The 27890-nt window shown below is 40.4% G+C and overlaps 2 protein-coding genes and 1 pseudogene across 5 annotated transcripts in view; 1 reads left to right on the forward strand and 2 right to left on the reverse strand.

Moving 5' to 3' along the window:
* Window positions 1-27890, forward strand: part of SPIDR (scaffold protein involved in DNA repair) — a 607809-nt gene that overhangs the window by 126660 nt on the left and 453259 nt on the right. The window lies entirely within an intron of this gene.
* LOC116575031 (7-methylguanosine phosphate-specific 5'-nucleotidase-like) lies at window positions 12092-13374 on the reverse strand. Its single transcript, XM_032316112.1, has one exon. It carries the CDS (start codon window positions 13349-13351, stop codon window positions 12473-12475), a length of 879 nt encoding a protein of 292 aa, XP_032172003.1. The 5' UTR covers window positions 13352-13374; the 3' UTR covers window positions 12092-12472.
* LOC116575033 lies at window positions 19131-20032 on the reverse strand (annotated as a pseudogene).

Raw genomic sequence — 27890 nt, forward strand, 5'->3', positions numbered from 1 at the left:
TCTTTATTTCACTTAACCTAATAGCCTCACGGTCCATCCATGTTGTCACAAATAACAGGATTTCCTTTTTTGATGATGAAAACTATTCTATTGTATATATGTACGACATCTTCATCCATCCACCTATGGATGGACAGATCACTTCGATATCTTGTCTGTTGAAAATAATGCTGCAGTAAATAAGGAGGTGGCATATATTTTTTCCAGTTAGTGTTTTTGTTTTTTTCAGATAAATACCCAGAAGTAGAATTGCTGAACCATATGGTGGTTCTGTTTTTAATTTTTTGAGGGAGTTCTGTACTCTTTGCTATAGCACCAATAGCAGTTTACATTTTCACCAACAGTACACAAGGGTTCCCTTTTTTATACATTCTAATGCTTATTATTATTTGTCTTTTGATGAGGGGCATTCTAACAGGTATGAGGTGATACCTTACAGTTTTGATTTGTATTTCTGTGACTATGTTGAGCATCTTTACATGTGTCTCTTGGCCATCTGTATGTTTTCTTTAGACTAAACTGTCTATTGAGGTTCTCTGTTTCTTAGTTTGTTTTTCTACTAGTGAGTTGTATGAGGTCTTTTTATATTTTGGATATTAACCCTTATCAGATATAGGCTTTGCAAATATATTGTCCCATTCCATAGGTTGCCTTTTCATTTTATGGATGACTTCCTTTCCTGTGCCAAAAATGTTTAGCATGGTATAGTTATACTCATTTATTTTTGCTTTGGTTGCCTTTGCTTTTGCAGTCAGATCAAAAACCCAGAGGCCACAACCAATATTGAGGAGTGTACCATCTATGTTTTCTAGGAGTTGTATGGTTTCAGGCCTCACATTCAAGGTTTTAATCCATTTTGAGTTGGTTTTTATGTATAGTGTAAGAGCATATCCTAGTTTCATTCTTTTGCATGTGGCTGTCCAGTTTACTCCACATCATTTATTGAGGGAATGTCTGTTCGTTCCCCATTCTATAGTCTTTACTTTTTAGATGTTATTGACCACATATAGGTGAATTTAATCCTGGGTTCTCTGTTCTGGTCTGTTGATCCATGTGCCTGTTTTTAAGCCAGTTTTTTTTTTTTTTTTTAAAATAAAGATTTTATTTATTTATTTGACAGGCAGAGATCACAAGTAGGCAGAGAGGCAGGCAGAGAGAGGGAGGGAGAAGCAGGCTCCCTGCCAAGCAGAGAGCCTGATGCAGGGCTCGATCCCAGGACCCTGGGATCACAACCCGAGCTGAAGACAGAGGCTTAATTAACCCACTGAGCCACCCAGGCGCCCCATAAGCCAGTTTTGATTAGTATAGTTTTGTAATATAATATAGTATAAAGTCTGGGATAGTGATACCTCCAGCTTTGTTCTTTGTCAAGATTGTTTTGGTTTTTGGGCTTTTTAGTGCTTCCATACAAGTTTTAGGAATGTTTTGTTCTATTTCTGTCAAAAGTGACATTGTAAATTTGAGGGTTTGTACTGAATCTCTAGATTGCTTTGGGTACTATTAACATTTTAAGAATATTAATGTTTCAATCCATAAGAATAGAGCATCTTTCTATTTATATATCATTGTTGATTACTTTAATCAGTTTCTTATGGTTTTCGTTGCATAGCTTTTTACCTCCTTGGTTAAATTTATTCATTGGTATTTTCTCATTTTTTCATTATTAATATATAATATATTATTTTCCCCAGTGGTATAGGTATGTGAATCATCAGGCTTACATTTCATAGCACTCACCATAGCACATATCCTCCCCAATGTTCATAACCCAGCCACCATATCCCTACCTCCCCACACCCCTGGCAACCCTCAGTTGGTTTTGAGAGATCAGAGTCTCTTATGGTTTGTCTCCCTCCCTATTACATCTTGTTTCATTTTCTCCCTCCCTCCTCATTTCCATTGACCCGCTACCCTGCCTCTCAAATTCCTCACATCAGAGAGATCATACAATTGTCTTTCTCTGGTCGACTAATTTCACTCAGCATAATACCTTCTAGATTTATCAATGTCATTGCAAAAGGCAAGGTTTGTTTCTCTTCATGGCTGCATAATATTCCTGTGTGTGTGTGTGTGTGTGTGTGTGTGTGTGTGTATACCACATCTTCATTATCCATTCATCTGTTGATGGACATCTAGGATCTTTCCATGGTTTGACTATTACGGACATTGCTGCTGTAAACATTCGAGTGCACGTGCCCCTTCGGATCCCTGCATTTGTATCTTTAGGGTAAATACCCCATAGTGCGATGCTGGGTCATAGGGTAGCTCTATTTTCAACTTTCTGAATGCTTTCCAGAGTAGCTGCACAAGCTTGCATTCCCACTAACAGGGGAGGAGGGTTCCCCTTTCTCTGCATCCTCATCAACATCTGTTGTTTCCAGCCTTGTTAATTTTAACCATTCTGTCTGGTGTGTGGTGGTATCTCACTGTGGTTTTGATTTATATTTCCCTGATGCTGAGTGATGTTGAGCACTTTTTCATGTGTCTGTTGGCCATCTGGATGTCGTCTTTGCCGAAATGTCTCTTCATGTCTTCCACCCACTTTCTTTCTTTCTTTCTTTCTTTCTTTCTTTTTCAAGATTTTATTTATTTATTTGAGAGAGAGACAGTAAGAGAGAGCACGACAGGGGAGAAGGTCAGAGGGAGAAGCAGATTCCCTGTGGAACTGGAAGCCCAATGCGGGACTCAATGCTGGGACTCTGGGATCAAGACCTGACCTGAAGACAGTTGCTCAACCAATTGAGCCACACAGGAGCCCTTCTACCCATTTCTAGATTGGATTATTTGTTCCTTGTGTGTTGAGTTTGATAAGTTCTTGATAGACTTTAGATACTAGCCCTTTATCTGATATGTCATGTGTGAATATCTTTTCCCATTCTGTCAGTTGTTTTGGTTTTATTGATTGTTTGTTTTGCTGTGCAAAAGCTTTTGAACTTGATGAAGTCCCAATAGTTCATTTTTGCCCTTGCTTCCCTTGCCTTTGGCGAAGTTTCCAGGAAGAAGTTGTTGTGGCTGAGGTCGAGGAGGTTGCTGCCTGTGTTCTCCTCAAGGATTGGTGGATTCCTGTCTCACATTTGAGGTCTTTTATCCATTTTGAGTCTGTTTTTGTGTGTGGTGTAAGGAAGTGGTCCAGTTTCATTCTTCTGCATGTGGCTGTCCAGTTTTCCCAACACCGTTTGTTAAAGAGACTGTCTTTTACCATTAGACATTCTTTCCTGCTTTGTCAAAGATGAGTTGACCATAGGGTTGAGGGTCCATTTCTGGGCTCTCTATTCTGTCTGTTCCATTGATCGGTGTGTCTGTTTTTGGGCCAGTACCTACTACCTTGATGATTACAGCTTTGTAATAGAGCTTGAAGTCTGGAATTGTGATGCAGCCAGCTTTGGTTTTCTTTTTCAACATTCCTCTGGCTATTCGGGGTCTTTTCTGGTTCCATATAAATTTTGGGATTATTTGTTCCATTTCTTAGAAAAGAGTTGATGGTTATTTTGATAGGGATTACGTTAAATGTATAGATTGCTTTAGGTAGCATAGACATGTTCACATTATTTGTTCTTCCGGTCCAACGGCATGGAACGTTTTTCCATTCTTTTGCATCTTCCTCAGTTTCTTTCATGAGTACGTTATAGCTCTCTGAGTACAGATTCTTTGCCTCTTTGGTTAGGTTTATTCCTAGGTATCTTATGGTTTTGGGTGCAATTGTAAATGGGATAAAATCCTTAATTTCTCTTTCTTCTGTCTTGCTGTTGGTATATAGAAATGCAACTGATTTCTGTGCATTGATTTTATATCCTGACACTTCACTGAATTCCTGTATGAGTTCTGGCAGTTTGGGAGTGGATTCTTCTGGGTTTTCCACATAAAGTATCATATCATCTGCAAAGAGTGAGAGTCTGACTTGTTTTTTGCCAATTCAGATGCCTTTTATTTCTTTTTGTTGTCCGATTACCAAGGCTAGGACTTCTAGTACTATGTTGAATAGCAGTGGAGATAGTGAACATCCCTACCCTGTTCCTGACCTTAGCAGAAAAGCTCTCAGTTTTCCCTGTTGAGAATGATACTTGCTGTGGGTTTTTCATAGATGCCTTTGATGATATTGAGCTGTGTACCCTCTATGCCTACACTGTGAAGAGTTTTGATCAAGAAAGGATGCTGTACTTTGTCAAAAGCTTTTTTTAAGCATCTACTGAGAGTATCATACGGTTCTCGTTCTCTCTTTTGTTAAGGTATTGCATTGCATTGATTGATTTGCGGATCTTGAATCAACCTTGCAGCCGTGGAATAAATCCCACTTGGTCATGGTGAATAATCCTGTTAATGTACTGTTGGATCCAATGGCTAGTATTTTGCTGAGAGTTTTTGCATCCGTGTTCATTAAGGATTTTGTTCTGTGATTCTCCTTTTTGTCTGTTTTTTGGGATCAAAGTAATGCTGGTTCTCATCAGATGAGTTGTGAAGTTTTCCTTCCATTTCTATTTTTTGAATAGTTTCAGGAGAATAGGTATCAATTCTTCTTTAAATGTTTGGTAGAATTCCCTTGGGAAGCCATCTGGCCCTGGGCTCTTATTTGTTGGGAGACTTTTTTGATGAGTGCTTCACTCTCCTTACTGGTTATGGGTCTGTTCAGGTTTTCTGTTTCTTCCTGGTTCAGTTTTGGTAGTTTATTTGTCTCTGGGAATGCATCCATTTCTTCCAGATTGTCAAATTTGCTGGCGTATAGTTGCTCATACTGTGTTCTTATAATTGTTTGTGTTTCTTTGGTGTTGGTTGTGATCTCTCCTCTTTCACTCATGATTTTACTAATTTGGGTCCTTTCTCTTTCCTTTTTGATAAGTCTGGCCAGGGGTTTATCCATCTTATTGATTCTTTCAAAGAACCAGCTCCTAGTTTCGTTGGTTTGTTCTCCGGTTCTTTTGGTTTCTATTTCACTGATTTCTGCTCTCATCTTTATTATTTCTCTTCTCCTGCTGGGTTTAAGACTTTCTTTGCTGTTCTTTCTCCAGCTCATTTAGGTGTAGGGTTAGCTTGTGTACTCGAGCCCTTGTTTCTTGAGAAAGGCTTGTATTACTATATACTTTCCTCATAGAACCGCCTTTGTGGTGTCCCAAAGATTTTGAACATTTGTGTTTTCATTTTGATTTGTTTCCGTGAATTTTTTAAATTCTTCTTTAATTTCCTGGTTGACCCATTCATTCACTAGTAGGATGCTCTTTAGCCTCCATGGATTTGAGTTCTTCCCAACTTTCCTCTTGTGATTGAGTTCTTGCTTCAGACCTTTGTGGTCTGAAAATATGCAGGGAATGTTCCCAATCTTTTGGTACCGATTGAGACCTGATTTGTGACCCAGGATGTGATCTATTCTGGAGAATGTTCAAGTGCACTAGAGAAGAATGTGTATTCTGTTGCTTTAGGATGGAATGTTCTAAATATATCTGTGATGTCCATCTGGTCCACTGTGTCATTTAAAGCCTTTATTTCCTTGTTGATCTTTGTTTAGATGATCTGTCCATTTCAGAAAGGGGGGGGCGTCTTAAAGTCCCCTACTATTATTTTATCATTGTTGATGTGTTTCTTTAATTTTGTTATTAATTGGTTTATATAATTGGCTGCTCCCATGTTAGGGGCATAGATATTTAAAATTGGTAGATCTTCTTGTTAGACCCTTTAAGTACGATATAGTTTCCTTCCTCATCTCTTATTATACTCTTTGGCTTAATATCTAATTTATCTGTTGTAAGGATAGCCACCCCAGCTTTCTTTTGATGTCTATTAGCATGGTACATTGTTTACCACCCCCTCACTTTAAATCCGGAGGTGTCTTTGGGTCTAAAATGAATTTCTTATAGACAGCATATTGATGGGTCTTGTTTTTTTATCCATTGTGATACCCTGTGTCTTTTGATTGGGGCATTTAGGCCATTTCCATTCAGGGTAACTATTGAAAGGTATGAATTTAGTGCCACTGTATTGCTTGTAAGGTGACTGTTACTGTATATTGCCTCTGTTCCTTTCTGGTCTATGTCACTGTTAGGCCCTCTCTTTGCTTAGAGTTGAATGTTTCCTGTGGAGCTGGTTTGATGTTTGCAAATTATTTTAGTTTTTGTTTGTCCTGGAAACTTTATCTCTCCATCTGTTTTCAATGACAGCCAGGGTGGATATAGTATTCTTGGCTGCATATTTTTCTCACTTAGTTCTCATAATATATCATGGCAGTTCTTCCTGGCCTGCCAAGTCTCTGTGGATAAGTCTGCTGCCTATTTATTATTTCTGCCATTGTATGTTACATACTTCTTGTCCCAAGCTGCTTTCAGGATTTTCTCTTCGTCACTTGTATGTTTTACTATTTGATGATGGGCCGTTGACCTATTTTTATCGATTTTGAGTAGGGTCCTCTGTGCCTCCTGAATTTTGATGCTTGTTTCCTTACCCAGTTATGGAAATTCTCTGCTATAATTTGCTCCAGTATACCTTCTGCTCCTCTCTCTCTTTCTTCTTCTCTTGTGATCCCAATTATTCTAATATTGGTTTGTCTTATAGTATCTCTTATCTCTGAGATTTTCCTCCCCCAGTCCTGTAGTTTTTTTATCTCTTTTCTCAGCTTCTTTATTCTCCCTCATTTGGTCTCTTCTATATCACGAATTCTATCCTGCTTCATTTATCTTTGCAGTAAGAGCCTCCATTTTGATTGCACCTCATTAATAGCTCTTTTTTTTTTTTCTCAGCTTGGTTAGATTTTAGTTCTTTATTTCTCCAGAAAGTGTTTCTCTAATATCTTCCATACCTTTTTAAAGCCCAGGTAGCACCTTGAGAATCATCATTCGGGCCTCTACTTCTGACATATTACCAATGTCTGTATTCATTAGGTTCCTAGACATGGTTACTGCCTGTTGTTTTTTTTATTTTGTGGTGAATTTTTCCCGCCTTGTCGTTTTATCCAGTTAAGAATATATGAACGAGGGAGTAAAATACTAAAAGTGTGGCAAAGACCCAACAAAAACGTATGCCAACCAAAACGGCGGGGGGGGGGGGGGAGAAAGAAATAAAAGTAAAAAATCAAAAAAAAACCTAAGAAACATATATAGATATAGTAGACTGATGAATAGAACAGAGCCACCCACTTGATTTTGGGTATATTCTGGTCTCTTATAAGAAATTACCTCCCTAAATTTTAAAGAAAGATAAACTTACATATATATACAAAAATTACAGCAAACACGATGAAGGGATGGAATATGACTGCAAAGATGAAAATTCAAAAAAATACTCCCAAGAAAGGACAATTCCTTTTAAGTGGTTGGAAAAGGAAAAGAATAGGAAAAAAAAAAAGAGAGAGAGAGAGAAGAATGTGTTTAGGCCGGAGACTAGAATTAAGCCGTGTAGTAGATATAGGTTATATTTTGATCTATTAGAAGAAATTGTATTACTAAAATTTTAAAGAGAAAATCCTATATATATATATACAAAAAATAAGTTTAAATACAACGAAGGGATAAAATATGACTAACAATTAAGTTTTAAAAGGATTCTTTTTAGAAAATTATTTTTAAGATAAAGTAGTTAAGAAACATTAAAAGAAGAAAGAGGAAGAGTTTAAGAAATAGAATAAGAAAAAAATTTTTTTTAAATTTGACTTGGAAGAGTAAGGGATTATGGGGAAAAAGCCATGGATTCTGTGCATTGCTTTCCTTCAGCTCTGGAGTTGTGCTGTTCTCCTTGATCGGGGAGCTTGGTCTTGGCTGGATGTTCTTGCTGATCTTCTGCGGCAGGGGCCTGTTGTAGGGAGTATCATATGTCTTTGCCTGAGGTGGAATTGCACTGCCCTTGCCAGGGCCCCGGCTAAGTAATCTCCTCATGTTCACTCTCAGTAGTTTTGTTCCCTGAATACTTTTTGTAGAGCTCTGGAGGAAAGGATTGAAAATGTCAGCCTCCGAATCTTTGGCCTGGAGGAGCCAAGAGCTCGGGTCCCCAGTCCTCAGTGTAACCTCAGATAGAAGCAGTCAATAACTCCTGTCTCCCCGACTCCATCCGTGCTCTGTGCTCACCTGGCCTGTGACTAAGCGTTTCTGTCTCTGATATACAGCTTCATTTTGAGTTTCCAAACCCAGTAGATTTCTGCCACACGTTCCTGCGCAAGTCCTCCTGGAGAAGGAAGGAGGGAGTCTCTGGTCTGCCACTTGTGGGGTCACCGCTTGAAGAGCAGCGGCCCGACTGTGACTTGGGTCTCGGTTTAAGGTAATCCCGAGCTCAGAGCACATTTCTTGACTCTATCTCTGTAGCCGGGTTCCCTCTTCTGATACCTGGGAGCTCTGCCACACTCAGGCACCCCGGTCCTTCTCTGATCCTATAGGTCCTGAGGCCACACTGTCCCCGTGAAGGCCCCCTCTGGAGCGACGTCCCTCAGTGGAGCAGACTTCTAAAAGATCCAATTTTGTGCTCCGCTGCTGTCTCACTTGGCGGAAGCCGGCCCCTTCCCCCGCGGTCTATCTTCCAATCACTTCGGATTCACTTTGCATCTCCTACCTTCCGGAAAATTGTTAATTTTCTGTTCCTAGAATTCCTCGTATTCTTGTCTTCTATCTCCTGTTGAGTTTGTAGGTGTTTAGAATGGTTTGGTAACTATCTAGCTTAACTCCAGGATCTGATGATATTTCAGTCTCTTAGTCCTCTGCCATCTTGCTTTCTCCCCTATTGGTATTTTATTCTTGTTATGTAATTGTAAATATTATTGTTTTCTTAATTTATCTTTTTACTACTTTGTTGTTAATGTATAGAAATACAAACTGCTGTATATTCTGTGTTCTGCAACTTTATGAAATTTATTCTGTAGTTTTTTTGGTGGAGTCTTTAGGGTTTTCTATATATAAGATCATGTCATCTGCAAATATTAACAGTTTTACTTCTCCTTTCTAATTTGGATGCCTAATGTTTCTTTTCTATGCCTAATATTTCTGGTACGACTTCCATACTATGTTGAATAAAATGGTGTTAGTGGGATATCCTTGTCTTGTTGCTGATCTTAGACAAAAAGCCTGCAACTTTTCACTATTGAGTATGATATTAGCAGAGTTTTGTTATATATGGCCTTTATTATGTTAAGTTACAGTCCATCTTTACCTGCTTTGTTGAATGCTTTTATCATAAATGGATGTTGAATTCTGTCATGCACTTTCTACATCTTTTGAGATGATCATATGATTTTTTTGTTTTATTTTGTTTATGTGCTGTATCATATTGATTGATTTGCAGATGTTGAACCACCTTGCATCCCCGGAATAATACCCACTTGATCGTGTCATGTTTGAGCCTTTTAATGTGTTGTTGAATCTGGTTTGCTAATATTTTATTGAGAATTTTTGCATCTGTGTTCATCATGGCTGCCTTTCTTTTTTTTTTTTTAATTTTTTATTTTTTATAAACATATATTTTTATCCCCAGGGGTACAGGTCTGTGAATCACCAGGTTTATACACTTCACAGCACTCACCAAAGCACATACCCTCCCCAATGTCCATAATCCCACCCCCTTCTCCCAAACCCCCTCCCCCAGCAACCCTCAGTTTGTTTTGTGAGATTAAGAGTCACTTATGGTTTGTCTCCCTCCCAATCCCATCTTGATTCATTGATTCTTCTCCTACCCACTTAAGCCCCCATGTTGCATCACCACTTCCTCATATCAGGGAGATCATATGATAGTTGTCTTTCTCCGCTGGACTTATTTCGCTAAGCATGATACGCTCTAGTTCCATCCATGTTGTCACAAATGGCAAGATTTCATTTCTTTTGATGGCTGCATAGTATTCCATTGTGTATATATACCACATCTTCTTGATCCATTCATCTGTTGATGGACATCTAGGTTCTTTCCATAGTTTGGCTATTGTGGACATTACTGCTATAAACATTCGGGTGCACGTGGCCCTTTGGATCACTACGTTTATATCTTTAGGGTAAATGCCCAATAGTGCAATTGCTGGGTCATAGGACAGTTCTATTTTCAACGTTTTGAGGAACCTCCATGCTGTTTTCCAGAGTGGCTGCACCAGCTTGCATTCCCACCAGCAGTGTAGGAGGGTTCCCCTTTCTCCGCATCCTCGCCAGCATCTGTCATTTCCTGACTTGTTGATTTTAGCCATTCTGACTGGTGTGAGGTGATATCTCATTGTGGTTTTGATTTGTATTTCCCTGATGCCGAGTGATGTGGAGCACTTTTTCATGTGTCTGTTGGCCATCTGGATGTCTTCTTTGCAGAAATGTCTGTTCATGTCCTCTGCCCATTTCTTGATTGGATTATTTGTTCTTTGGGTGTTGAGTTTGCTAAGTTCTTTATAGATTCTGGACACTAGTCCTTTATCTGATATGTCGTTTGCAAATATCTTCTCCCATTCTGTCAGTTGTCTTTTGATTTTGTTAACTGTTTCCTTGCTGTGCAAAAGCTTTAGATCTTGATGAAATCCCAATAGTTCATTTTTGTCCTTGCTTCCCTTGCCTTTGGCGTTGTTCCTAGGAAGATGTTGCTGCGGCTGAGGTCGAAGAGGTTGCTGCCTGTGTTCTCCTCAAGGATTTTGATGGATTCCTTTCTCACATTGAGGTCCTTCATCCATTTTGAGTCTATTTTTGTGTGTGGTGTAAGGAAATGGTCCAGTTTCATTTTTCTGCATGTGGCTGTCCAATTTTCCCAGCACCATTTATTGAAGAGGCTGTCTTTTTTCCATTGGACATTCTTTCCTGCTTTGTCGAAGATTAGTTGACTGTAGAGTTGAGGGTCTATTTCTGGGCTCTCTATTCTGTTCCATTGATCTATTTGTCTGTTTTTGTGCCAGTACCATGCTGTCTTGATGATGACAGCTTTGTAATAGAGCTTGAAGTCCGGAATTGTGATGCCACCAACGTTGGCTTTCTTATTCAATATCCCTTTGGCTATTCGAGGTCTTTTCTGGTTCCATATAAATTTTAGAATTATTTGTTCCATTTCTTTGAAAAAGATGGATGGTACTTTGATAGGAATTGCATTAAATGTGTAGATTGCTTTAGGTAGCATAGACATTTTCACAATATTTATTCTTCCAATCCAGGAGCATGGAACATTTTTCCATTTCTTTGTGTCTTCCTCAATTTCTTTCATGAGTACTTTATAGTTTTCTGAGTATAGATTCTGTGCCTCTTTGGTTAGGTTTATTCCTAGGTATCTTATGGTTTTGGGTGCAATTGTAAATGGGATTGACTCCTTAATTTCTCTTTCTTCTGTCTTGCTGTTGGTGTAGAGAAATGCAACTGATTTCTGTGCATTGATTTTATATCCTGACACTTTACTGAATTCCTGTACAAGTTCTAGCAGTTTTGGAGTGGAGTCTTTTGGGTTTTCCACATGTAGTATCATATCATCTGTGAAGAGTGATAATTTGACTTCTTCTTTGCCGATTTGGATGCCTTTAATTTCCTTTTGTTGTCTGATTGCTGAGGCTAGGACCTCTAGTACTATGTTGAATAGCAGTGGTGATAATGGACACCCCTGCCTTGTTCCTGACCTTAGCGGAAAAGCTTTCAGTTTTTCTCCATTGAGAATGATATTTGCGGTGGGTTTTTCATAGATGGCTTTGATGATATTGAGGTATGTGCCCTCTCTCCCTACACTTTGAAGAGTTTTGATCAGGAAGGGATGCTGTACTTTGTCAAATGCTTTTTCAGCATCTATTGAGAGTATCATATGGTTCTTGTTCTTTCTTTTATTGATGTGTTGTATCACATTGACTGATTTGCGGATGTTGAACCAACCTTGCAGCCCTGGAATAAATCCCACTTGGTCGTGGTGAATAATCCTTTTAATGTACTGTTGAATCCTATTGGCTAGTATTTTGTTGAGTATTTTCACATCTGTGTTCATCAAGGATATTGGTCTATAGCTCTCTTTTTTGATGGGATCCTTGTCTGGTTTTGGGATCAAGGTGATGCTGGCCTCATAAAATGAGTTTGGAAGTTTTCCTTCCATTTCTATTTTTTGGAACAGTTTCAGAAGAATAGGAATTAGTTCTTTAAATGTTTGGTAGAATTCCCCCGGGAAGCCGTCTGGCCCTGGGCTTTTGTTTGTTTGGAGATTTTTTTTTTTTCTCCTTTTTTTATTTTGATCTGTTTCACACATTAGATTTCTTTGAAGAACATCTTCCCGTGTTTAAAAAATTGGGGGAGAAAGAACCCCTGGATTAGATGGTCCCTAGGGCACTAACAACCTGTGGGTCCCGCTTTCACCTGGCTGACCCCCGCCCCCCCGGCAGGGGCCCCCCCTCCAGCCTTACCCCCGAGAACACCACAGAGGACACTGGGGAAGGAGGAGGAGAGGCCCAGGCTCAGCAGCTGCATCCCGGACTCCGCACCCACAGGGACATGCAGCGAGCAGCAGCGCTCCCACAGGGCGACCTCCCGGTGAGGCTCCCCGCTCTCCAGCCCGTGGTGCCGGCCCCCCAGCCGCCTGCTGGCTCTCAGGAGCCCTGTGTCTCTCTCCAGTCCCCGCGGTGCAGGATGTGCTGCAGCAGCCCGTTGACCACATCCAGCGTCTCGTCCTTCTCCAACACAATGTCGTAGGAGTCCATGTAGCGCTCCCGCCGCTCTTCCACCTTGTCATTTAAGAAGCCAGTCTTGAGAATGTTCTCCACACCTGGCTCCCCATCAGCCATCGTGAGGTCCCCCATGGTGTCTCCCAGCAGGAGGATGTTGGTTTTGCCCTGAAGCTGCTGGAAATAGCCGGAGTTCTCACAAACGGAGCTGTTCTTGTTGTATGTGTGTATGAGCTCGTCCTTAAATCCCTGGAGGAAACCGTCTTCGTCAAAGTCCATGTAGTTAGACACGATGTGGATGTTGGGGTGGAACACTTTCATCTGCCGGATAATCTCCTCCAGGATGTCACCAATGCCCGCAGAGAAGATGAAAAGGGGAATGTTGTTCTGGTAGAGGGTGTTGAAGAACGTCTTGTATCCCTCCCTAAGCATTGCATTGGACTCTTTAACCACCTGGGCAATCTGAGCCTTCTGAATCTTCTGTTGGCAAAGGAGATCGTGTGCTTTGGTCCACCATTCCACCATGTGAGGTAACTTCTCTTTGATGGTCCGGTGCGGGTCGAGCTCAATTGGGTAATAGTGGTGAAGGAGCGCTTTGAGCTCATTTTGGCACTCCTCACTGATGATCTTGCTGTTATCCAGAATGTTGTAAGAAGAAGGGCATCGCTTTCCATTATATGCAAACCTGCTCAAGGTCATGTCAAAATCAGAGATGACCTGCAAGCGGTCTCCCCTGCCTCTGCGGAGGGCGCCCAAGATCTCCTGCACCCGCCCGGGCTGCCGCATCAGGACCGTGGCCTTCATCAGGGAGCTCACCTGTCCCGAGACCCGAGAGAAGCGCTGACCCCGGCATCGCACTGGGCCCAGGGGGAGCCCGGCGCCGGCTCCCCAGCCCTGCGAAGCAGGGCCAGGGCGCGCGAGGCGCATGGGGGGCTCCGGGCCAGACCCGGGCGCCTCCTGGCCAAGGTGGCGCGGCGGGGCCCAGGCGGTCAGCTGGGAGCCTCGGAGCGCCTCGGGGATCGGAACCCGCCCAAGTCGGAGGCTTCCTCCTGCCTCACCTCCTCTGCCATGGCGCTCGCAGCCGGGACTGTTTGGAGATTTTTAATGACTGTTTCAATCTCCTTACTGGTTATGGGTCTGTTCAGGCTTTCTATTTCTTCCTGGTTCAGTTGTGGTAGTTTATATGTTTCTAGGAATGCATCCATTTCTTCCAGATTGTCAAATTTGTTGGCGTAGAGTTGCTCATAGTATGTTCTTATAATTGTTTGAATTTCTTTGGTGTTAGTTGTGATCTCTCCTCTTTCATTCATGATTTTATTTATTTGGGTCCTTTCTCTTTTCTTTTTGATAAGTCGGGCCAGGGGTTTATCAATTTTATTAATTCTTTCAAAGAACCAGCTCCTAGTTTCGTTGATTTGTTCTATTGTTTTTTTTGTTTCTATTTCATTGATTTCTGCTCTGATCTTTATGATTTCTCTTCTCCTGCTGGGCTTAGGGTTTCTTTCTTGTTCTTTCTCCAGCTCCTTTAGGTGTAGGGTTAGGTTGTGTACCTGAGACCTTTCTTGTTTCTTGAGAAAGGCTTGTACCGCTATATATTTTCCTCTCAGGACTGCCTTTGTTGTGTCCCACAGATTTTGAACCGTCGTATTTTCATTATCATTTGTTTTCATGATTTTTTTCAATTCTTCTTTAATTTCCCGGTTGACCCATTCATTCTTTAGAAGGATGCTGTTTAGTCTCCATGTATTTGGGTTCTTTCCAAACTTCCTTTTGTGGTTGAGTTCTAGCTTTAGAGCATTGTGGTCTGAAAATATGCAAGGAATGATCCCAATCTTTTGATACCGGTTGAGTCCTGATTTAGGACTGAGGATGTGATCTATTCTGGAGAATGTTCCATGTGCACTAGAGAAGAATGTGTATTCTGTTGCTTTGGGATGAAATGTTCTGAATATATCTGTGATGTCCATCTGGTCCAGTGTGTCGTTTAAGGCCTTTATTTCCTTGCTGATCTTTTGCTTGGATGATCTGTCCATTTCAGTGAGGGGAGTGTTAAAGTCCCCTACTATTATTGTATTATTGTTGATGTGTTTCTTTGATTTTGTTATTAATTGGTTTATATAGTTGGGGGCATAGATATTTAAAATTGTTAAATCTTCTTGTTGGACAGACCCTTTGAGTATGATATAGTGTCCTTCCTCATCTCTTATTATAGTCTTTGGCTTAAAATCTAATAGATCTGATATAAGGATTGCCACTCCTGCTTTCTTCTGATGTCCATTAGCATGGTAAATTCTTTTCCACCCCCTCACTTTAAATCTGGAGGTGTCTTTGGGCTTAAAATGAGTTTCTTGGAGGCAACATATAGATGGGTTTTGTTTTTTTATCCATTCTGATACCCTGTGTCTTTTGACAGGGGCATTTAACCCATTAACATTCAGGGTAACTATTGAGAGATACGAATTTAGTGCCATTGTATTGCCTGTAAGGTGACTGTTACTGTATATGGTCTCTGTTCCTTTCTGATCTACCACTTGTAGGCTCTCTCTTTGCTTAGAGGACCCCTTTCAATATTTCCTGTAGAGCTGGTTTGGTGTTTGCAAATTCTTTCAGTTTTTGTTTGTCCTGGAAGCTTTTAATCTCTCCTTCTATTTTCAATGATAGCCTAGCTGGATATAGTATTCTTGGCTGCATGTTTTTCTCGTTTAGTGCTCTGAAAATATCATGCCAGCTCTTTCTCGCCTGCCAGGTCTCTGTGGATAAGTCAGCTGCCAATCTAATATTTTTACCATTGTATGTTACAGACTTCTTTTCCCGGGCTGCTTCCGGATTTTCTCTTTGTCACTGAGACTTGTAAATTTTACTATTAGGTGACGGGGTGTGGGCCTATTCTTATTGATTTTGAGGGGCGTTCTCTGAACCTCCTGAATTTTGATGCTCGCTCCCTTTGCCATATTGGGGAAATTCTCCCCAATAATTCTCTCCAGTATACCTTCTGCTCCCCTCTCTCTTTTTTCTTCTTCTGGAATCCCAATTATTCTAATGTTGTTTCGTCTTATGGTGTCACTTATCTCTCGAATTCTCCCCTCATGGTCCAGTAGCTGTGTGTCCCGCTTTTGCTCAGCTTCTTTATTCTCTGTCATTTGGTCTTCTATATCACTAATTCTTTCTTCTGCCTCATTTATCCTAGCAGTGAGAGCCTCCATTTTTGATTGCACCTCATTAATAGCTTTTTTGATTTCAACTTGGTTCGATTTTAGTTCTTTTATTTCTCCAGAAAGGGCTTTTATATCTCTCGAGAGGGTTTCTCTAATATCTTCCATGCCTTTTTCGAGCCCGGCTAGAACCTTGAGAATTGTCATTCTGAACTCTAGATCTGACATATTACCAATGTCTGTATTGATTAGGTCCCTAGGCTTCGGTACTGCCTCTTGTTCTTTTTTTTGTGTTGAATTTTTCCGTCTTGTCATTTTGTCCAGATAAGAGTATATGAAGGAGCAAGTAAAATACTAAAAGGGTGGCAACAACCCCAGGAAAATATGCTTTAACCAAATTAGAAGAGATACCAAATCGTGAGGGGGGAGAAAGGGGATAAAAATAGGTTCAAAAAGGAAGAAAGAAAAAAAAAAAAAGAAAAAAAAGAAGAAAAGAAAAGAATTTAAAAAAAGGAAAATAAGAAAAATATAAAAAATAAAAAATATATATATTAGATAAACTAGTTAAAAAACGTTAAAAAAGAAAAAGGTAAAAGTTAAAAAAAAAATTTAACCAGAAGGCGAGAAAAAAATCAAAAAATGGAAAAGAAAAAAATTAAATTAACTGCAAGACTAAAAAAAATCACAGGGAAAAGCCATGAGTTCCGTGCTTTGCTTTCTCCTCCTCTGGAATTCTGCTGCTCTCCTTGGTATTGAAACCGCACTCCTTGGTAGGTGAACATGGTCTCGGCTGGATTTCTTGTTGATCTTCTGGGGGAGTGGCCTGTTGTAGTGATTCTCAAGTGTCTTTCCCCCAGGCGGAATTGCATCGCCCTTAGCAGGGGCAGGGGTGTGTAATCCGCTCGGGTTTGCTTTCAGGAGCTTTTGTTCCCTGAGCGCTTAACGCAGAGTTCCAGAGGACGGGAATACAAATGGCGGCCTCCTGGTCTCTGGCCCGGAGGAGGCGAGAGCCCAGGGCCCCACTCCTCAGTGCGCCCTCAGAGAACAGCGCCCAGTTACTCCCGTCTGCCTGACCTCTGGCCATGCTCCGAGTTCACCGAGCCTGCGACCGGTTCAAGGTAACACCGAGCTGTGAGCTTACTGTCGGCTCTGTCTCTGTAGCCGGCTTTCCCGTTCCAATACCCCAAGCTCTGCGACACTCAGACACCCCCGATCCTTCTGTGACCCTGCAGGACCTGAGGCCACACTGACCCCACGTGGGCTTCGCCCTGGTTTAGCCTCTGGAGCGATGTCCCTCAGTGGAACAGACTTTTAAAAGTCCTGCATTTGTGCGCCGTTGCTCTGCTGCTTGCCGGGAGCCGGCCCCTCCCCCCGGGGTCTATCTTCCCGTCGCTTTGGATTCACTTCTCTGCTGGTCCTACCTTTCAGAAAGTGGTTGTTTTTCAAGTTTCCAGAATTGCTGTTCTTCTTCTCTTCGATTTGTCGATGGATTTTCAGGTGTTTGCAATCTTTAGATAAGCTATCTAGCTGATCTCCGGCTAGCTGAAGTAGTCTCAGCCTGCTACTTCTCCGCCATCTTGACTCCTCCTCCCATGGCTGCCTTTCTTATGGTGTCCTTGTGTGGTGCTAGAATCCGGATAGTGCTGATTGCATAAAATGAGTTCAAAAATATACCCATCACTTTTATTTTTTGAAACAGTTTGAGAAAGATTGCCATTAATTTTCTTTAAGTGTTTGGTAGAATTTACTGGTGAAGGCATGTGGTCTTGCAGTGTTTTGTTTATTGGGAAATTTTTGATTACTGATTCAATCTTTTTTTTTTTTTAAGATTTTATTTATTTATTTGACAGGCAGAGATCACAAGTAAGTGGAGAGGCAGGCAGAGAGAGAGGAGGAAGCAGGGTCTTGCCCCAGGACCATGACCCGAGCCTAAGGCAGAGGCTTTAACCCACTGAGCCACCCAGGTGCCCCTGATTCAATCTTTTTTAGTAATCCGTCTGTTAAAATTTTTTTTTCTTTATGATTCAGTCTCAGAAGACTGAATTTCTAGGAATTTATTCATTTCTTACATTTTTAAAAAATTTGTGGCTTATAATAGTATTTTGTGATTCTTTGTATTTAGTTGTAATTTCTGATTTTCAGTTCTCTCTCTCTCTCTTTCTCTTTTTTCTTTTTTTGTGATCCCTGGTAAAAGTTTGCCAGTTTTATGTATCTTTTCACAGAGGCAACTCTTAGTTTCATTGATCTTATTTATTATCTTTCTGGTCTCTTTGATTTATTTCTACTCTGTTATTTCCTTTTTCTACTAATTCTGGACTTCACTTGTTCTTCTTTTTTAGTGTAATGTTATGATGTTTATTTAAGATTTTTCTCCTTTCTTGAAGTAAGCATTTATCTCCTGAACTCTCTTTAAAATGCTTTTGCTGTATCCCATAAATTTTGATACATTGTATTTCCATTTTCATTTGTCTCAAGGTACCTTTTTATTTGTCATTGATTTCATTGATCCCTTGGTTGTTTAGTAGCATGTTGTTTAATCTTCATATATTTGTGAATTTTCCAGTTTTCTTCTTGTAATTGAGTTTTAGTTTCATCCTATTATATTTGGAAACTACGGTTGATATGATTTCAGTCTTCTTAAATTTAGCAGTACTTATTTTGTGGACTAACATATGGTCTGTTCTGAAGAGTGTTCCATGTGCACTTGAAAATAATATGTATTCTGCTTTTGGATGGAATGCTGTTCAATTCATCTACAAAACATGTTGTGTAAGTCTGATGTTTCCTTATTGATGTTCTGTCTGGATGATCTATCTGTTATGAAAGTAGGATATGAAAATTACTATCTGTTGTTGTATTGTTGTGTTTTGTTCTTTAGGTCTGTTAATGTTTGCTTTACATATTTATGTGTTCCTAGTTTGGGTGCATAAATATTTATAAATGTTATATCTCTTTGTGGATTGAGTCCTTCCTCATTATGTAATGCCTTATTTGTTTGTTTTTAATTATAGTCTTTGCTTTAAAGTCTGTTGTCTGTCCAGCTTACTTTTTGTTTACATTTATGTAGGATATCTTTTTCATTCCTTCACTTTTAGTCAGTGTGTGTCCTTAAATCTGAAATCTGGAATGAGTCTTTTGTCAGCAATATATAAAGGTCTTTTTTTTTTTTTTCTTCAAAACCCACTTAGCCACTTGTCATTTGACTGTAGAATTTAGTCCATTTATACTTAAAGTGATAATGATGGTTATGTACTTATTGTCATATTAATTGTTTTCTGGCTGTTTTGTAGTTCCTTTCTGTTTCTTCTCTTGGTTGCTTTCTTCGTGGTTTGAACATTTTGTTAGTGATGTGCTTAGATTCCTTTCTCACAATCTTCCCCCCCACCTTTTTTTAATAGGCCTTAATTCACTTAACTTTTCTTGTATAAAATCTATGTGGTGGCCATAGCTGGCGCCTAGGTCCTCTGCATGGAGATTCCTGTTGTGGGTCTTCACAATATGGTTAGTGAATTCCTGATAGGGACACTTGGTGAACACAGACAGTCTCTTTCCCGAGATCAGGGTAAGATACCTATAGATATTGGAAATGGCATCAAAAGTAGCCATGGTGAAGTTGCCTGGGATGGCAGTGCAGTCCCTTGCTGAGGCTTAGCAGTCATCAATACTGGCCATCATCAGTAGCTTCTTGGGTACTGGCTGAGACAATACCAGTGCCTCTGGGAGCAGGGATGAGGCATACCAGCCCAAAGCTACAGGGGCCAGTCACCTTGCATGGGACAGTTTGGGGGTTACTTGTTCCTCCAGTAGCCTTGCCAAATGGGGATAATGGAAAGCTTGACCACGGGATGCCTGGGTGGCTCAGTTGGTTAAATGACTGGTTTTGGCTCAGGTCATGTTCCCAGGGTTCTGGGATTGAGCCCCATATCTGGCTCCTCGCTCAGCAGGGAGCCTGCTTTTCCCTTTCCCTCTAACTACTAGTCTGCCTGCTTGTGCTCTCTCTCTGTCAAATAAGTAAATAAAAATTCTTAAAAAAAAAAAAAGGCTTGGCTAGGTTGATGGCCCCACGGATGGCAGTGGCTACCTCGTTGGAGTATTTAACATTCAGACTGATGTCAGCAAATGCCTTGAACCTGGCCTGCTGATAAGCATGCGTCTGCTTTTGCATAAGCATAATCTCCAAAACCTCATCCTTTAAGAGGGATGTCCCTAGGAAGTAGTCAATGATCTCAGATTCCTTGATAGGCAGGGAGAAGAGATAGATCTCTTCCAGGGACTTGATCTTCATGACTGTGACCAGGTGGCACAGCATGGTGATGGGGATCCACTCCTTGGCCTTGCCTCTTTGAAATCTGTGGCCTTGGCCCTGACCTAGATGCTGCTACTAAAGCCTCCATGGAAGCCACCATGGCTTCCCATTCCAGAGCTCCTGGGCCCTCCCATAACACCAACATCATCTGCCATTTCTTTTCTTGGAAAAGAATCTCCTTCTCACCATCTTTTGGCAATCTACCATAGATTTTTGCTTGGTGGTTCCCGTGAGTTTTAGTATAACAACCTTTATTTATAACTGTATTTTAAGTTGATAAGTTGAACACATTCTGAACTCATTTTTACTCCCTTTACCCCATGTTTTATGGTTTTGACATCACATTTTACATACTTTTAGCTTGTGTATCCCTTAACTAATTATTGTAGTTATACTTATTTTTACTAGTTTTTTAACTTTTATGGTAGCTTTATAAGTGACTAATCTGCCATTTGTACTGTGTTTACCTTTACTAATGAGATTCGTACTTTCATATATATATTTTTAATATTTATCAAAATAGTTTTCTTTTAAAATGCCCCCACTGCTGCATCCCCACTGGCTGGCTCTCCAACATCTCCCTCCCCAGCCTGGACAGAGCTGGAGGGATCCTGAGTTGTTCAGGTGTCCTTTTGAGTCTTTCCTACCCGGGACATCTTGGAAAACAGGGAGGAGAGTGCCCTGAGGTCCATAGTGGGTTCTTCCTGTCTATTCCAGGTTTAGGATATAGTTGATGCTTTGCACCAGGCCAATGATGTCCGACTGCCAAATACTGAAGCCAGTCTAGCAGTTGCCTCTATATGAGTGAGGCCTCTCCCAGGGATTGCTGAGCATCCTCTTGAGGTTCATCTTCTGTTTGCAGTAGGGACACATTTGTTTCCTTCCTACAGTGCACCAGCCGAGGATGCAGAACTCATGGAATACGTGATGGCAAGACAGGTTATATATGCTGTGTATATTCTTGATTATGCCCTCTTCACTGACATCCACAAAGATCTGCTGCCCAAACATGGCACACACACTGTCTGAGAGATGTTTGGTAGGCATGCCTGACATTGTAGAACCCCATGGTAGATGCCATGTAGTCTGCACACATTTCTACAAAGTCTTGTTCAAGAACAACATAGCAGAGGCCATAGAAGGCAAGAGAAATAACAAAATCTTTGGCATCTTCTGGTTTGATCTTAATAACAGAGACCAGAAAGGGTAAACATGACAGCCATGTAGCCAACAATGCCAGTGGCATAGCTTATTTTATAGATAAGCAAGAACTACTTACTTATAAACCAACCTTGGGGTTTCTGTACTATTGCTGAAGATGGCAGTGGTAGAAGTGGAGGTTGGAGAAGGTACTGTTAGAGAATGGGAGCTGGATGAGGTTGATACGTCAGACCTCTCCTGAGAGGAGCAGTGGAGGGTTGAGCACACGTGCATGCATACCAAGGGCCATAGCCATGAAGCCACCAAGACCATTTCATGCACATTGAAATGGTCCTCATTCTTATGGCTACTTTGGTGATGGCTCAGCTGTTCTTGGTGCAGGGGAAACAGAGGGAATACCACTCCTACGAGATGGTGACCCTGTTTCGGGTATGGGTTTTTCCACTTTATTTCACAGGGAAGCTGCACTGGTGGAGGTTCCTAGTGATCTGGATCTTGTTCTCTGCTGACACAGCTTTTATCACTGTCTGATCTGTCTGAAAACCACTAATACAGATAATTCCAAGTTTGGTTTCCTATGTTTTCTTGTTATGAATTTGCACTTTTTATTTTCAGCCTACAAAAGTCCCTTTAGCATTTCTTGTAATGCTGTTTTAGATGAACTCGTAGGTTTTCTTTGTCCAGAAAACTCTTTATTTTTCCTTCAATTCTGAATGATGATTTTGCTGGGTGTATTTTGGATGAAAGTTTACTTCCTTTCAGCACTTTGAATACATTGTGCCACTCCTTTCTGCCTGAAAAGCTTCTGCTGAAAATCTTCTGTAGCCTTTTTTTTTTGTTTTTAATACTTGTTATAGTTTTTAATTGCTGCTTTTGAGATTCTCTCCTTGTCTTTAACTTTTGACATTTTAATTAGGAAGTGTCTTCCTGTGAGTCTCCGGGTTCATCTTAATTGGAACTTTCTGGAATAGGATGTCTGTTTCCTTCTCTGCCTTAGGGAAATTTCCAGCCATTTCATTCATTTCCTCAGATAAATTTTCTACCCCTTTCTCTCTCCATCTTCTGTAACAGACATAGTATGGATATTAAGTCTGTTTGATGTTTCCAGTTAGTCCCTTAGGCTACCTTTGGTTTTTTGTGCGTGGTTTTTTTTTGTTTTTTGTTTTCCATTCTTTTTTTTTTTTTTTTTTTTTTTTTGCTGCTCTGATTGTGTGATCTCCAGTGCCCTGTTTTGAGTTCATTGATGATTCTGCTTCATCCAGTCTGCTTTTGAACCCCTTTAGTGTATTTTTTGGTTCAGTTATTGCTTTCTTCAGCTCTATGACTTCCATTTGGTGCTTTCTTATATTTTCTCTTTTTTTTAAACTATTCTTCTTCTGAATTTGGAAAGCATCTTTATGATCATTACTTTGAATTTTTCATCAGGTAAATTATGTATATCTCTGTTCCATTCAGGGCTTTTTTTGGTGGGGGGAGTTTTATTTTTTTTTTTTTAATTTGGAACACATTCCTGTTTCTTCATTTTGCTTGACTCTTTGTGTTTGTTTCTATGTATTAAATGAAGCTGTCACCTCTCCCAGTCTTGGAGGAATGTTTCTTATAGGAAATGAACCTTGACATTCAAACTCTCCCTAGTTCTTGGTTGTCTCTTGGTCCTTTATGATTTTCCAAGCAGCCTAATTTATTTTCAATAGCTCTAGTCATTGAGGGTGTGCCCAAGGGGCGTGTATCAGTGTCCCAGAGGGGAATATCTTAGCTAACACCTAAACCCAGCAGATTGGAAGCCAGATCTTTAGACAGCAGCTTTTAAAATGCACACATACACACACACACACACACACACACACACACACACTTTTGTGGGACCATAAGCTTAAGGCTTGCTGGCTACCAAAGCATGAGATCTGAAGTTGTGCTCTGACCAGCAGTTTCAAAAATCAGTACTCCAGACTAGTGTATAAGCTGCTTTCTGGGACATACTGACAAACTATAATGAGGGAGAGGAAGGGCACAATGATGGCGTCCCTCTACCTTTGTTCTGTGTGAGTACCTTCATAGCCTCTAAGATGTGTGCCGAACCTGAAGCCTATTCATCAGTCTGAAGCACCAGGAGAAACAAATGAATCTCTTTCAAAAGAGAGATGGGGTGGGGGGTTGGGACAGGGCGGAGGAGGGGGAGGAATGTGTTTTAGTCTGTTGTTTGTTCAGTGCCCTGGGGGTGGCACCCTACCAAGAACTGTCCCTCCAATTGTTAAAGTCCTTTGGAAGCCAGGTCCCCCTGGCCAGAGCCAGAGCCTGACCAGAGCCAAGTCCCATGTGTGGCAACCACAAACACCAGGATACAAGATGTAGAAAGTGGGATACTAAGTACATGCAGGAGCTCCCTTCCAAGAGACTGGTGCTCTGGATTGCAGCTGAGGATGAACATGAACATAGCACCCATCTTCTGAGAGCTCTGGTCAGCTTTACAATTGGCCCTTAGATGTATGTTTAATTAGCAGTCTGTTACTGAGGCTGTAGCTATGATGCTGTGCTTGTAGGCCTCTTTCACAGATGGAGTGAGCTTCTGGGTCTTTTGCCTCTTGCTGTGCCCTGAGAGTGGTAGCGGTTTAAGAACTCTTTCACCATTGGTGACAGTCTTAAGAGATCTGTGAGCATAAGCCCCGCTGGCCAGTAGAGCCACGTGATGTAGACATGGTCCCTGGTAGCAGCTGTAAAAATCAAGGTGCCAGACAAGGGTATAAAGCTTCTTTCTGAGAGATATTAGTACGCTAGAGCAAGGCAGAATGCAAAGATTGTACCCAATGGCCTCTGTTTTCCTGAAAGCATGTCTGTAGGCACCTAGATGTGTGCTAGACCAGAAATTACCCCTCAAGGCAAATTTCTTGGACAAGCAAATAGGCCACTTTCTCAGAAAGATTAGGGGTGTGTTTCACTCCGCTATGTGTGCAGAGCCCTGGGTGTGGTATTCTGCCAAGAACTGTGTCCAATTGTAGAGTACTTTGGAATCCAAGAAAACCGGCTTCCTTGGCCACCAGAGCCAGGCTATCAGGCTGTAATTGCAAAAACTGGGGCACCAGATATGTGTAAAATCTCTCCTTCGAGAGAGTAGTGCTGCGGAATATGGCCGAGTGAGCACGCAAAGATGGTACCTACCCTCTAAGGAAAAAAAAAATGGTGCCTGCTGATTAGCAACACAGAGGGAGAGCACAAAAGTGATTTGTACCGGTTGGAGGATAAAGATGATATCCACCATGAACAAAAAAGTCTAATGTTTAAAAAACGAATAAACAACAACAACAACAAAATGGTCAGGGGGTACCTAATAGCTTTAGTAAGTTAGAGGGAGAACTTAATGGCACCCAGCAGCACCTCCTTCCCCTGAGAGTATCCGAACAGGCTGGGGCCTCTCAGTTGACACTCTAAGATTAGCACATGTATTTCTTTGATGTAGAGTCTGGGTGCTTTTCAAACAGCTCTTTCTGGGCTGGGCTATAGGATGAGTGAGTTTGAGCATGACTGCTTTTTAAGAGATGTTTCTCAGTTTGGTATAGCTCTATGGGTCTTGTGGATTCAAGGCCAATTGGCTTTCAAAGCCACATGTTTTGAGTATAATCTCTTAGGTGCAGATCTGAAAAGGTGGAGTACCTGAGGTGGGATACAAACCTTTGGCTCTACAAGGAGAGGCTCTTGGTTTGTTAGTTCCCTTCCATTTGAGGTTTACTGCACCTCAGGTTTATGGCAGGACTGTGTCACTGGCTCTCCCACTCACCTTGATGTGGATAAGTCGGTATCTTCGCAGGCCTTTTCTCTTTAGGTAGAAATTGACATGCTGATTAAGAAATTCATATGGAAATATGAAGGACCTAGGTTTTATAGAGCAGTGTTGAAGAATTACTTCACTAACTTATACTACCTGTTTTACTCTAATGCTACAGCAATCAAGATTGTGATAGTGGATAAAGATATACAGGTAGATGGAACAAAATAAGAGTTGAGAAATTATTATTTTTTTAATGTTATTTTTTAAAAGATTTTATTTATTTATTTAACAGAGAGAGAGAGAACAAGTAGGCAGAGAGGCAGGCAGAGAGAGTGGGGGAAGTAGGCTCCCTGCTGAGCAGAGAGCCTGATGTGGGGCTCGATCCCAGGACCCTGAGACCATGACTTGAGCCAAGGGCAGAGGCTTAACTCACTGAGCCACCCAGGCGCCCTGAGAAATTATTTTTGACAAAGAAAACAATCCAGTGGGGGAAACAAAGGTTTGTAAACAAACAGTGCTGGAATGATTAGATACTCATATAGATAAAAAAAAAATCACCTTGACTCTATCTCACATACACAAAACTCAAGATGGATCATAGATCTAAAGGTAAAAGTGGATCATGGATCAAAAGGTAAAAGCTGGAAAGTTTCTAGAAGAAAATGTAGAAAATAGGCTAAGCTTTCTTTGGTAGGCTACAAAAAGCAACAAATATTAAAATTACTGTAAATACTGTAAATTAAAATTAATCACAATAAAAAATTACCTCCATTAAGGGAGAAAATAACAGCAAAACATTTATCTGTCAAGGACTTGTATCCAGATTTTATAGAGAACCCCTAAAACGAGAAAAGGACATTTTGATTAGTTGGAAAAATATTATAAGAGATATTTCATACATAATGCTGTATGCGTAGTCTGTGAGCATATTGGACTTTAATGTGTGAATTTGGGGGAACATTTCAGCCTATAATCGTATTATAAGGAAAAATTTTTAAATTATTATTTTTTGTTTTATTTAAATTTTAATTAACATACATTGTAATATTAGTTTTAGATATATGATATAATGATTTAGCACTTATATATAACACCCGGTGCTCATCACATCAAGTGCACTTCATACTTCCCATCACCAATTTAACCCGTCACCCCAACCATCTCCTTTCAGTTTGTTCTCTGAATTAAGAGTCTGTTTCTTGGATTCTCTCTCTCTCTCTTTTTCCCTTTGCTTGTTTGTTTTGTTTCTTAAATTCTGCATATAGGTGAAATATAATTGTCTTTCTCTGACTTATTTCACTTAGCATAATACCCTGTAGTTCCATCCACATTGTTGCAAATGGCGAGATTTCTTTTTTTTATTTTTTATTTTCTTGGTGGCTGAGTAGTGTTCCACTGTATATATATATTTGTACCACATCTTCATTATCCATTCATCTGTTAATGGTCGTCTGTGTTTTTTCCATAGTATGGCTGTTGTGGATATTGCTGCTATAAACATGGGGTGCAGGTGTCCTTTTGGATCACCACATTTGTATCTTTGGGGTAGATACCCAGTAGTGCAATTGCTGGGTTGGAGGGTAGCTTTTTGAGGAACCTCCGTACTGTTTTCCAGAGTGGCTGCACCAGTTTGCATTCCCACCAACAGTGCAAGAAGGTTCTTTTCTGCATCCTTGCCAACACCTGTTGTTTCTTGTATTGTTGATTTTAGCCATTCTGACAGGTGTAAAGTGATATCTCACAGTTATGATAAACAGAGATCTGATTTTTCTTAAGAATATGAGTTTTCTGATAGAATATTTCATTGAAAATGTACAGTAAGTTGATTGATGTCACTTGGAGAGTTTGGGAGAGAACCAGCATTGGATGCTGATTTGGAGAGCAGTTAGAGGTACTATATTAAAATTAAAGCAACACAAGGAAATTTCATTTTCTCTTCACTCTGAATCCACATTTCTGGGGCAAGAAGAAAAAAATAGTATTGGATAGTTGTAAAAATTCTTAGAGAATATGAAGAAATGAGCCCATAAGAGAAACTGGAAGGAGAAATTGGAATGGAATGACAAAGATTTGTTTCTCATGAATTTATTTCAGTAGTTTATTTTTCCTTTTTCAAATATAAGCAATTTTAAAAACACTATAATGAAAATGTTTTTCAGATTATAAATATTTTGGGAAGGATTTACCTAAAACAGGCTGCTGATAAAACAAACTTTTTGAGTTCCAAAGCCAAAAAGACATCTTCTGTAGAGCTCCAGAAAAATCTTCCCCTATTTTTCTTCCCTGGCTGCTGTCATAACAGTTGTGACAGAGGCATGTGGGATTTGTGCTCTTTCTGAAAGAACGGAAGACTCTGCCAGTCCGGGTTCCCTGATACGCTGAAGTGGGAACAGTGTCTCCTCTTTTCTGTTTTTCCTTAGATACCTGTGAGACATCTAGGTTGTTGAACTTTCCATGGCTCTCAGCTATTTCAGAGGTTATCCAAGTAGAAGAAAAAAGACTTCTTGTAGAACTAAAATTGATAATAAGATGATGGTTATACAACTTTACTATCTCTCTTCTTCTCACCATTTCTGTATTTTTATACAAGAGAATCAAGGCTATACCCATTCAATTTCTTTTATACATAAAGTGCAAGTGTTTCCTTTCCATTTGATTGAATGTACCCTTTTCCATTGGTACAGCATTTAAATACAAATTTTAGAATTGGTTCTAGGTTCACCAAGTTATAGCCTAAGAAAGACCAACTTCGGTGACTGTTTTATCCTAAGAAGTGTCACACTATGGATTTTATTTTCCTAAAAATTCTAGCTTTTGCAGTATTGCCTTCTGGCAGGGCTAGAAAGGGTTGTCTGTTATGGCAGTTTAAAAGAGGAGATCGCAGGGCTCTGATGCTGTGATTGTAGTTTTAAACTAGCCCTTCAACAGGGAGCTGGAGAAACTGATCACTGAGGAGAGAGT

The sequence above is a fragment of the Mustela erminea genome, chromosome 16, assembly GCF_009829155.1.
Source record: "Mustela erminea isolate mMusErm1 chromosome 16, mMusErm1.Pri, whole genome shotgun sequence".
Lineage (NCBI taxonomy): Eukaryota > Metazoa > Chordata > Mammalia > Carnivora > Mustelidae > Mustela > Mustela erminea.